The sequence below is a fragment of the Scylla paramamosain genome, chromosome 22, assembly GCF_035594125.1.
Source record: "Scylla paramamosain isolate STU-SP2022 chromosome 22, ASM3559412v1, whole genome shotgun sequence".
In the NCBI taxonomy this organism is placed as follows: Eukaryota; Metazoa; Arthropoda; class Malacostraca; order Decapoda; family Portunidae; genus Scylla; species Scylla paramamosain.
Window position 1 is genome coordinate 18,537,430 of NC_087172.1, and position 12,500 is coordinate 18,549,929.

At 37.3% G+C, this 12,500-nt stretch overlaps 1 protein-coding gene across 20 annotated transcripts in view; it reads right to left on the minus strand.

Annotated features, from left to right (window-relative positions):
- LOC135111721 (eukaryotic translation initiation factor 4 gamma 3-like) overlaps positions 1-12,500 on the minus strand; it is a 132,868-nt gene that overhangs the window by 28,488 nt on the left and 91,880 nt on the right. For 18 of the 20 annotated variants that reach the window (XM_064025365.1, XM_064025369.1, XM_064025364.1 and 15 more), the window contains 3 exons: positions 10,492-10,580; positions 9,700-9,786; positions 2,410-2,487 (listed from right to left, as the gene is read on the minus strand). In XM_064025365.1, the coding sequence (XP_063881435.1) occupies positions 2,410-2,487; positions 9,700-9,786; positions 10,492-10,580 (254 nt within the window). Of the gene's footprint in view, positions 408-2,409; positions 2,488-9,699; positions 9,787-10,491; positions 10,581-12,500 lie in introns of those variants that run through there. The other 2 variants (XM_064025380.1, XM_064025379.1) reach the window with 2 other exon arrangements.

Consider the following 12,500-nt stretch of genomic DNA (forward strand, 5'->3'; position numbering starts at 1 on the left):
GCACGAGGGTGAAGTAGGCAGAAAGTCACTCCACCGCTGGGCCATATGTTTGTGTACTCTAACACATGACTGTGAGCCAGGACCACCACAACACTTTCACAATACGCCTCACGTAGGTCCTTCCTCCCCAGCAGCAGCCAGCGCCGCAACTCACTCCTCCACAATCTTCTCTCCTCGCCACACACACTCACACCACAAAGCACTAGTTGCTACTTGAAGGTAAATGAGACGATGTGGGCGTGTGGTAGCCAAGGCAGAAACACGTGGAGATAATGTTAGCGCGGGCTATGCAGGAGCATACACCATGAGCAGTGGTGCACATGTGGCAGCAGCTCGCTTCTCAGGCCGCCGCAAGGCGCCGCCACCGCCGCCCACGTGACTACTCCGTCACTCCCCGCCAACTTCAATTCACTTTTCAACCATTACCATTCCCTCCCATTTTTATACTAAAACTTAATTTGAGAGCGGAAACAGACCGAACAAAAATGACGGGATCTACAATAATCAGAATAACCCCAGAAGCGAAATAAGTACCATACCGGTGCAGAGTTATATGCTTCCTGTCCTCGACGTACCTCATGAAGCCTCCCTCCCACCGCGCCCCGCCGGGCTCTTTCCGCGCCACTGCCATTTCCCCCACCGCCTCAGGTTTATCAAGCGGTATTTTGTTCGTAACACAATCTTACTTCTTACTACGATATATGAAAACTGCACAAAAATGTTCAAATGTTAACTACTCAAACGGATAAGACCGACGTCTAATTTCTGAGTCGAGATTTTACTCGTGCATAGTGACCACATGCATTCTGTGGTTTACTACTACATGCGTTCTGTACTCCTCGGTAACTCAAAGCTCAGAGTAGATAACGAGATTAACTAATGAAGCAGAAATTACTTTCCAGAAACTTGTGCAGCAACTTTACCGCATGAAAGCCCTCGTCTCCATCAATTATTACTAAACAGAAAGACTCTATATCTGCTTAAGTGTGTTGCCCTGTTTCCCTTCTATCGACAGTATGATCCAAGTATTTGTGCAACATCCAGATATCCTTCTGAACCTGTATCTCTAGGTGCGGATAATGGGTAGATGTGAGTTCTGCTGTAGCTGCACGATTTATCAAATGACACCCGCTCTCCTAGCATCCACCTCAATTCACCTTCAATGACTCCAGTCATTTGTCTAGTGATGCACTGCACATTCTTCTAATCATTCTCATGCCTTCCATGGAAATACATGATTGTATGTACAAAAAGTTGCCAGTCAATCAATTGCATGTGTGTGTTATGCATATACTTAAGGCGACTTAGCAATATTTCACAAGAAAGAGCAGAGAAATGAGACTGCTGCTTCACATTCCAATTTCATGTATAAGGCATCTGGGGATACTGTATGTTATTCATTGACTACCACTTCAGTGGAGAGATGAAAATCTGCTTCAAGTCTGAAGGAATTCATGATGAAAACGTAAGATATTTCAATGACAAATCTACATGGAATTCACCAAGGTTCATCTGAAACACTTTTTATACTAAAATATATATGCATTTACTATGAATAAGAAGACTCTAATTGTGTTGGTGCTTTTTGTAACTATATATTTATTTGGAAATATAATTTCTTATCTGTTTCACATATAAAGCCCAAGTGTAGGAATAGGTTGAATTTTCAAGACATGAACTATAACAGAAAAGAGCTCCAAGACACCATCTAAATGAAGGACAAACAATGGCATGACATTCAGGTTTGGTGCATTATCATAATTAACAAACCATAATTTCACAATGTTAAATAAAATACTGTCAACCACAAGTTTCTTTTTTGATAATTTGAAGCTATATACATTTTATAATGTATTCCTTAGTATAGGAATGCATATGATCTGACATGTGAATATGGGTCTTACTTGCTTCCTTCAAAGGGGCTTTGGGCTAGCTGTATATAGGACTATTTAGTCATTCTTCCTGCAGTCATGCTTTAATTGAGGAAAATGTCTTTTAATGAGTTAAATAAACGACTAATATAAAGAGGAAATTATTCCCTGAATCCTTGTCAAAAAGGTGACCATGTAAAAGTGAATGCTCATCTCTTGTTCCTACCTGTACATCTCACTATCTACAATCCTTTTACTCCCCTAGTCCCTTCCTTCCCATAAATAGCCTAACAAAGTAATTTCATTTTATGGGGTCTTTTTTTGCCCATAGCATCTGTCCCACTCTTTATTTTATAATGATGGTAAAACAGTTTTATATTAGTAAAACAAGTGAAAAACACCATTACATTTCATCTATTATATTAAGGTCTCTCTCTCTCTCTCTCTCTCTCTCTCTCTCTCTCTCTCTCTCTCTCTCTGGCTGATTACTGCTAGCCAATAGGTTAAGCAAAAATGAAGGGAAGATCAGCTCACTTACCGGCATGTGGTAAATCAAGTTGCTGGAACCAGCAGGGGGATAAAAATGTACCATGTTGGGTGGCATTACAGAAAAGTTCTGCAAAGGAAAAAAAAAATAACAATAAATAAATAAAAAAGACATGTGTAAAGGTAAATACATCATAACTTTAAATATTTAATAAACTGCTGTGCATTAAACATTATGTATAATAATAAAGTACATAGATACAATAGTTTCCCCAAACAGAAAATGTGTTCCTTATCCAATGACATAAAGCCCTTAGTGAGGAACATTGACAAAATTAATAGTGAAGTATGAGTTGGTTGAGATACTACTTGGTCTGCAATAAGTAGCAGTGTGCCATCACCGTATGGTGTACAACTTTTCTGACATGAGTGTAATGTAGTGGTGAGGATTAACACAGAATGTAGCAGAAGTACTTTATTTCTCCAACACTTCTATTGTTGCCTTCTATAATGAGCCTAATAATGAGGTACAACAGAATAACGCAACAACAGAAATATTAGAAAAACATAAATGTATAGGTGGGTGCGATTATGAAAAAATTTATAACGATAACCAATAAATTGATAACAATAACCTTATCTGCAATAACTGATAATCGAAAACTGGCAATAAATTTATTACCTGGTAACCGGTAACTGATAAATCAATAACCCAGAATTCTGATACTAGTGATAACAATATTGATATTTTAAATAAAATAAAAAAATAATAAATCCAAATCTTTATTTTTCTTTATCTTAGAAAACTTAGAAAATCTTAGAAAAAATTCAAATTCAATGTATACCTGATCTCTTCACTAGTGAAAAGTATTGTTTTAAGTAAAATAACTACATTTGATTTTGAAAGTTAAAAACTTCAACATGCTCATGTACCAAAAACTAAAATTATCGATTACTGATAGTTTGAAACCAAAAGTATCAGCAAAACCAATAAATCGATAACGCATGAAAAATAATTATTGGATAACTGATAACCCGATATCATTATCGTGATAAATTATTGTAAAAACGCCCACCTATGCATATATGTAAAGTATATTTGTTTCATCACTTGTTTCTTCTTGTCATCACATTTTAATTTTCTGTTTCTTTCTTACAGTACTGAAAGCTATGAGAAATGGTAAATCTTCAACAACAATGATCATAGGATGTGAATCATTAACTTTAATTTTTTTCTCTAAAACATTAACACCAGATGCTTAGGTGTAGGCATTACAATACCAAATCCGTAAGACATGGTAGGCATGGGCTGTGTCAGATATGAAATTTACTGGAAGAATATATTAATCAACAAAAAGAAATCTAAATAATTAGTCAGTTAGGAAGAAGAAAATATCATTTCACTAATAATAAATTCTGAAAAAATAATAAATAAAATCAGATCCTTTGTACTAATGAAATATAATATAAATGTACCTCAAATACAAGACTGTGTACATTTCATGCAATAATACCTTCTAATCTACATGCAGGTAGCCAATCAACCTGGCCTCACAACCAGCTAACTGCAAGTCTGACACCTTTGTTATAGTTAATTGCTGAGCTAATCTGTTTTTGTTTTCCTGTTATACATGTTACAGGCTGCATACATTTGCCTCTTTATATATACACATCTATGAGACCATTTTTTCCAATGACATGTTATATTCATACAATACAAAAACAAATTTCTCTGAGACTTGATAAAGGTGCTTTATTGTAGCATTTGAGTTATGCTTATGGTGCTGATAAATCCTTTTAGTTTATAAAGTATGTCTATATTATATTTATGAAACATAACTTTGTCCTTTATTTTCTAAAATTCATTTCATATAATGGTTTGATCAAAGGAACTGGGAAATCAAGTAATCCTAAGTCCTAAGTTTGCTGGATGGCCCACTACCTGAAATACCAAGGTCCACTATTTTGAGACACTAGGCTTTAAGTACCAGAACAGTGGAATGGAACAGCAGTAATGGGTAAACAAATAGTGCAAGTTTATTTTCTATGCATCATACAAGAGCAAATTTAGATTCCTCTTGCAAGACCCTGTAAGTGCTCATAAAGCAACATTTTTCAAGACACTGATATTCCTGCACCAAAGAAGTTCACTGGTCTGTCATGACTTTCCACCCAATAAGCTTGTCTGCCTGTCTTACTGTAAGAATTGCCACCAGCAATTCTTACAGGAGGCCAGGAGGTGTAATGGTTAGCACATCTGCCCGGCAAGTGGAAGGTCCTGGGTTTGATCCCCGGGCAGTGCCTGCCCTTTTTCTGATAAACCCCCTCCTACTCTAACATGGCGCAGTGAATAGGATCCAGTGGGGCACTTCTCATTCCCTGGACTGGCCTCTGGAGCCACATATAGAGAGGTGGGGGAGGGGCGTTAGGGGAAGATGCGAGGGTTGTCACCAGGTGACCATGGTGTAATGGTTAGCACGTCCATCCGGCAAATGGAAGGTCCCAGGTTTGATCCCAGGCCAGTGCCTGCCTTTTTCTGGTGAACTCCCTACTCTAACACTTACTCAAATGAATAAATCTTTTCAGACTTACTAAATTCCAACTTATGTGATGGAACACCTTGATTTTTTAATATGTTAAAATACTGATCTTGCTTTTCACTCTCATAAAGAATTACCCTCACTAACACATGAATCTTACCTGGGAGATGAATCAATCTATTTATTCACTTATTTTTCTTTGCTTATCAAGCTTCTTCATACAAATTCTGAGACAGTAAGACAAACATATGAGGGAGTAACCTCACAACAGGTTTGTACTTCCTCTCCAGCACATCTCACATTATAATGGCAGGAAGAAACAGTAAGTGGTTTGACCAAGAGTTAGGAAGGCTGCAAATCAGCACTAAGCCAAGCCAGCAGATACTATTAAAAGTCCCCACCATATACTACATACTCCCTATTGGTTACACTTCCTATACACTTAGTGGACAAATACCTATGGTGATAAATGTGTCGTTTAATGGTGCAATTTCTGCAACTAATTTATTCACCATCATTTCCATTTTCTCACATTTGTATTTCTACTGTAGTCAAAGAATAAAAATAGTCTGATGATTATAATGATTGATATGTTACTGAAACCATGTAGTAGCTATAGCTTATATGGCCTGTTATTAATGCTGGCAATCGTATCAATTAAAATAATTTAACCACAAGGGTATCATGCTGCTCACTGCACTGATCCTGACACAAAGCCACAGAGGGATGATGGACACAATAAGATACTATTAAACCACTCAGTAAGCATTGAAGCGTTTGTACTCATAGCAAGGAAAATAAGCTGCCACCACAACTACCTTCCCTTAGCCAGCTGACTAACCAAAGGCATACTCTACAAAAAATGTATACAACTGAATCTACTGGGTTATATTTAAAAATGTGTGATTCTATAAGGGGATATCTTGGGCAGTTTAAGGAACATATAAGCAAAAGTAGTACCATCACTTTTGTGGAAAAAAACCTTGTGTACCATAAAATACAGTACTAAGTGATGCACTGTCTGCATAATACAAATACCTAGTACCACCAGAATCTCATGCACTTTATATTTTTGCCCGGAACCATGCCAAGTCTGTTCTCCAACTAACCAAAAACTCATTCATTAACAGAAAGTGTCAAAACCTTTCAAGATCTAACTCCCCTTGTGACTTCTGGCATCTACCCAAAAATATCTCTAATAACTTTGCGTCTTCTTCTTTCCTCCTTTATTTCAACCAGATGGCACCACTATCACATCTATTTCTAAAGCTGAACTCTTCGCTCAAACCTTTGCTAAAAACTCTACCTTGGACGATTCTGGGCTTGTTCCTCCCTCTCCTCCACCCACTGACTACTTCATGCTACCTATTAAAATTCTTTGCAATGATGTTTTCCATGCCCTCGCTGGCTTAAACCCTCAGAAGGCTTATGGACCTGATGGGGTCCCTCCTATTGTTCTCCAAAACTGTCCCTCCGTGCTTGCACCTTGCCTAGTCAAACTCTTTCAGCTCTGTCTGTCAACATCTACCTTTCCTTCTTGCTGGAAGTTTGCCTACATTCAGTCTGTTCCTAAAAAGGGTGACTGTTCTAATTCCTCAAACTACCGTCCTATTGCTTTAATTTCCTGCCTATCTAAAGTTTTTGAATCTATCCTCAACAGGAAGATTCTTAAACATCTATCACTTCACAACCTTCTATCTGATCGCAGCATGGGTTCCATCAAGGCTGCTCTACTGGTGATCTTCTGGCTTTCCTTACTGAGTCTTGGTCATCCTCTTTTAGAGATTTTGGTGAAACTTTTGCTGTTGCCTTGGACATATCAAAAGCTTTTGATAGAGTCTGGCACAAAGCTTTTATTTCCAAACTACCCTCCTACGGCTTCTATCATTCTCTCTAACTTCATCTCAAGTTTCCTTTCTGACCGTTCTATTGCTGCTGTGGTAGATGGTAACTGTTCTTCTCCTAAATCTATTAACAGTGGTGTTCTTCGGGGTTCTGTCCTGTCACCCACTCTCTTCTTATTATTCATTAATGATCTTCTAAACCAAACTTCCTGTCCTATCCACTCCTATGCTGATGATACCACCCTGCACTTTTCCACGTCTTTTCATAGACATCCAACCCTTCAGGAGGTAAATATTTCATGCAGGGAAGCCACAGAACGCTTGACTTCTGATCTTTCTCAAATTTCTGATTGGGGCAGAGCAAACTTGGTATTGTTCAATGCCTCAAAAACTCAATTCCTCCATCTATCAACTCAACACAACCTTCCAAACAACTATTCTCCCTTCTTCAATGACACTCAACTGTCCCCCTCTTCTACACTGAACATCCTCGGTCTGTCCTTTACTTATAATCTGAGCTGGAAACTTCACATCTCATCTCTAGCTAAAATAGCTTCCATGAAGTTAGGCGTTCTAAGACGTCTCTGCCAGTTTTTCTAACCCCCACAGCTGCTAACTCTGTACAAGGGCCTTATCCGTCCATGTATGGGGTATGCTTCACATGTCCTGGGGGGGAGGGGGGGTTCCACTCATACTGCTCTTCTAGACAGGGTGGAATCAAAAGCTTTTCATCTCATCAACTCGTCTCCTCTAACTGACTGTCTTCAGCCTCTCTCTCACTGCTGCAATGTTGCATCTCTAGCTGTCTTCTACTGCTATTTTCATGCCAACTAGTCTTCTGATCTTGCTAACTGCATGCCTCCCCTCCTCCCGCAACCTCGCTGCACAAGACTTTCTTCTTTCTCTCACCCCTATTCTGTCCACCTCTCTAACGCAAGAGTTAACCAGTATTCTCAATCATTCATCCCTTTCTCTGGTAAACTCTGGAACTCCCTGCCTGCTTCTGTATTTCCACCTTACTATGACTTGAATTCCTTCAAGAGGGAGGTTTCAAGACACTTATCCATCAATTTTTGACTACTGCTTTGATCCTTTTATGGGACTGGCATTTCAGTGGGTATTTTTTTTATTGGATTTTTGTTGCCCTTGGCCAGTGTCCCTCCTACAAAAAAAAAAAAAGATCAGGAAATTCACCTTTCTGACAGTAACCAAGTAACACTAATGTACCATGCAAAGGCAAGATGAATCAATAATTATAAGCCCTTTAGTAGCCAATCAGTCAGCTATCTATATGATGAGATTGTATTTAACTGACCAACACTGGCTGATACACTTGGCTGATATCTCCTCATAAGAAGGTAGCCAGGACAAGGAACCTAATATCTCGGTCTCTAGCAGGACCAATCCTCACAGCACCACACTGGGCAAGAGTCAGTAATGCAGTGTATCTGCCAATATTCAAAATTAGGTTCCAACAGCTGACTATATATATCAAAATATGATTTTTTGTGGCCATCATTTGGCCTGACGACACTCAGGCAGTAGGAGAGGCTAAGATGCAAGGGAATGCCTGTGGATGTAAATATACAGCAAATTCTCTCTAATTTGAACTCATGATTAGAGCTTCAGATAATTTTACCTGCTTCAGGCCAATTCAAATTTTTCACAATTCAAACTGAACTTGTCCAAGCCTCAGTATACTGTTCTCCATTCAAATAGGGAAATTGGTTCCATTTTTCCTGATTGGTGCAGTTTGGTTAGCAAGCCAGCTTTGCAAAGGCAATGAGTTAACTTCTCACCATCACTCCATTTTCTTCAGAAAATATTCATATTTCTCCACTTATCTCACAAGACAGAAAAATTTTATTTACATAATTGGATTAAGCAGTCCCTTTGCAGCTGGAACACAATTTTCAAAAGTGATGATTTAAAAGCCAAGTAATTATGGTGAGTACTAGTCAGTGAAGAATTTTTTTTGTTTATGTACCTTTCCTATTGAGTCAATATTTAAATCAATTATGGAAACAGGTGTATAATAAAAAGTGTATGATCTTATAGCACATAAACTACTTCTAGATATGATAATGCATTAAAATTTCTCATAAAAAGCAACACAGAAGAGAAAGATTTTTATGTATTTTCATGTATTGCATCTTGACTGCCAGGATACAAAAATGGACCCAAAGTGCACTCCTCCCTTCCTCACACCTGCCCCATGCTGTCAAGATGCAAGGGACAAGTAATAACTATTGCATAATTTGGATTTTCAACAAATTCAACCCAAATTTTCACTGAATCAGTTCAAATTAAAGAGGGTTTACTCTATGTATGTATGTATGTATGTATGTATGTATGTATGTACCTTCTTTTAGTTATTCTTCTACAAGAGGGATGGCACCCTGGTGCATACAAGGACAGATATTGTTTTGAGTCACTTTAACATTATGGTTCTAGTTCTGTAGAATAAATAGACTTGTATGTTTCAGGCAACAAATAATACTGAAAATCTTCGGGATTTATTCTGTATTATTTCTATCTTATCATTGCATGGAAAAGAAAAATTTCATGCAAAGAAGAGTGAGGCTCATAAATGATGACTTTTCCTTGTTCTCAGTAAACAAATATAAGGAAGAAAACAAACACAATTTTATATCAACAGACATAGCAAACAGTGAAGAAAACAACCTTGATCTTGTCTGTAACTGTAAGAGATAAAGCAGAAAGCATCCTAATTTGCATCAAATTTGAAATATAACAGAAATTACCAGAGAGAGAGAGAGAGAGAGAGAGAGAGAGAGAGAGAGAGAGAGAGAGAGAGAGAGAGAGAGAGAGAGAGAGAGAGAGAGGAGAGAGAGAGAGAGAGAGAGAGAGAGAGAGAGAGAGAGAGAGAGAGAGAGAGAGAGAGAGAGAGAGAGAGAGAGAGAGAGAGAGAGATGGTTTGAAAGTCCTGACACTTACTGGTATAGCTTGTGAATGAGTAAGGGTCACCGGTCGGGGCTGGTGTGGGGGTGGATTAGGTCCTCCGGGGTGAGGGAAGTATGTGCCCTGAAGGAAGACAAAATGACCATTACCATAAATATCCACAGGACTCAATTCCAATCTGCATCACATACACAACCTTTGAGGGATGCTGTTGTTACCTCCACTGACATTTATACTGCATGTTTACAAATATAGATTGTATACTATATTCATGTGGGTCTATGATTGCTGCACCTACAAGTAGTTGTTGACAGGACATGTTTCAGAAATGTTTGAGTAACTTATAAAAAAAATAAATAAATAAAAAATAAAATAAAATAAAATAAAATAAAATAAATAGATAAATAATGAAAAAAATAATGAAATAAATATATATATAAATAAATAAATAAATAAATAAATAAATAAATAATAATAATGATACAGCGTCTTTTTTCAACTAACTTATAAATGCAATTTTTCATCTTTCCCTGACACCTTTCCAAGACACTAATCAAACTGAACAACAATAAGAACATTTGTCTATTTGAGTGTGGGTGGTAGTTTAGGAATGGAGTTAAAAAGTAGTTATATTTTTGTGCCACAGCAAGATGCCTATAATGACAATCATGATGATAATGATGGTAGTAATAAGAATAATAATAAGAAAAGAAAAAGAACAATAATAATGAAGTGTAAAATGCAATGATGAAGTCATAACAAGCCTCTTAAGAACATGTTTATGAATTCAGACCAGTGTTCAATAAGCTTTAATTAATGGCAAGTTACCTGAGCATTTCCTTGTGGAGGCTGAGGCTGATTTTGTGTTGTTGGCGGGTACATCATGTTGTGAGCGGACGCCACTGGTAATGACCCTCCTGCAAATATGAAATACAACATATTAGTCATATATGTATATACCAGGCAGAAATTTCCAACAATGCAAGTAGTTAAGACACTGTGTCTACATGCACACATCAAATAGCCAAGTCAAGATTCAAAAGTCTACAGGTGTCTCAAATCAAAGTACAGGGATGTCCCATTATACGAGCATCCGATAAGCAAGATATCAATGACACGAGATGTGTAAATTAAGGACTACTTTTTTTTTTTATATGAGCACAAAAATCCAATGCTATAAGCTTCAATCCAAGGGAAGCAAAATTACAAATTTCAAAATTCACACCTTCCTGCACCCTCCTGCTAACACATCCAGGCTGTATGGTGATGTACAATTCAGTTGCACAAGGAAGGTCTGTGAGCAATGGAAAAGAATTGCACACCCCTCCCCTGTCCCTTACCTATCATTCATTCTCTCACCAGTTCTCTTTTAAACTGAACTCAGTGTCTACACTCACTCTTATGGCCTTACTACTCATTATTATACTCATTCTATCATGATTCTGCTTCCAAGCCTATTTACAATACAGTACAAGTGCAGAGCTTTATGTGACTTACTGGTGCTTGGATGTATTAGTGTTACTGCTGTTGTGTTCTTTCATTCACTATCTTTGGTGTGGTGTTATATGTGTTACTAACCATGTGGTGTATAGATTGTGCTTTATTTTGCTTCTCAAGTGCTATGCCTCTCAACTAGCCAATGAGTTCTGATGCGTGTCCTGGCAGTAAGGCAAAAGAAGGTTGAAATTGTTAAGAGGTGCAAGAGTGGTGAGGGAGTTACCCTCCCTGATGCATTAACTACACATTGGTGAGTGTATGCATATTTTATGTTTAATTAATAAAAAAATCATGTTCTGTATGCTGTTTTGTCTTTCAGGTTGCTTTATCGACAGTTCTGTAATACAGACACATTTGATGTGTTTGGTATCATACATCTTAGCTTAAAACTTACCTCTGACAAGGGTCACGGAATCTAAACCCTTTTCTGCCACTAGTTATGTGTTTCGTTACATGAGAATTTACTATATGAACAATTCAAACAGAACCTAACTGCTTGCATCATCAGGATCTACTTTTTTTCTTAAATTAAATCTCAAAAATCTACAATGCATCCTGGAGGCTCAAATTTATCTTTTTTCATAGGCCTATTTTAACAGCAGAGGAAGGTTATCTATGCTAGACAAGAATCTGAACTCCAGTATATGGTCTCTCAATGAAGTGTATAAATTATACTTAGAGTAACAAATAAACAAAAGTATCATAAAAATTACAATCACAAAAATTCATTCCCATATGGGCAGATGAGGCAACAGACAGTGGTATTTTACTATACATGTTCTGTATCAATGCTGCTGTGATTTTCATTCTTTTCAAACATCTCAATATTATTATCCAATATTATTATCCAACAAAAGAAGTAAAAATGCAACATGCTAAAATAAAAAACTTTACTAGTAAATCTTATTAATAACAAGACTATCATAATCACTCACTCAGTGCCTGCCACCATCCTGATTCACTCTTTGTAACAGGCCTAAAAATGTAAAGGACACTGCCAGATTTTGTTCCCCAGCACTTGTCTCACTTGTCTTGTTTATATTGTTGATTTGTCTTCATTTTGTCTATTATCTTTGCATTATTTTCTTTTAAATGTTATTTTTTTATTTTCTTATCTTATTTATTTATTTATTTTTTTTTTAGTTGTCAAAATTGGGGTGTGTCCTTGAGGGTGAGTGTCTTCGACACCGAGAAATATGGTACATCCACCTGTCCATATCACTCACAAGCATTCCCTTACATACTATCAGTTGCTTGCAATACATTTCTTCTTGCCTGAGGATATATATAACCCTTTTCATTAATTTCTCTTTATCAACAAAAAAAAGTCTAACATGACT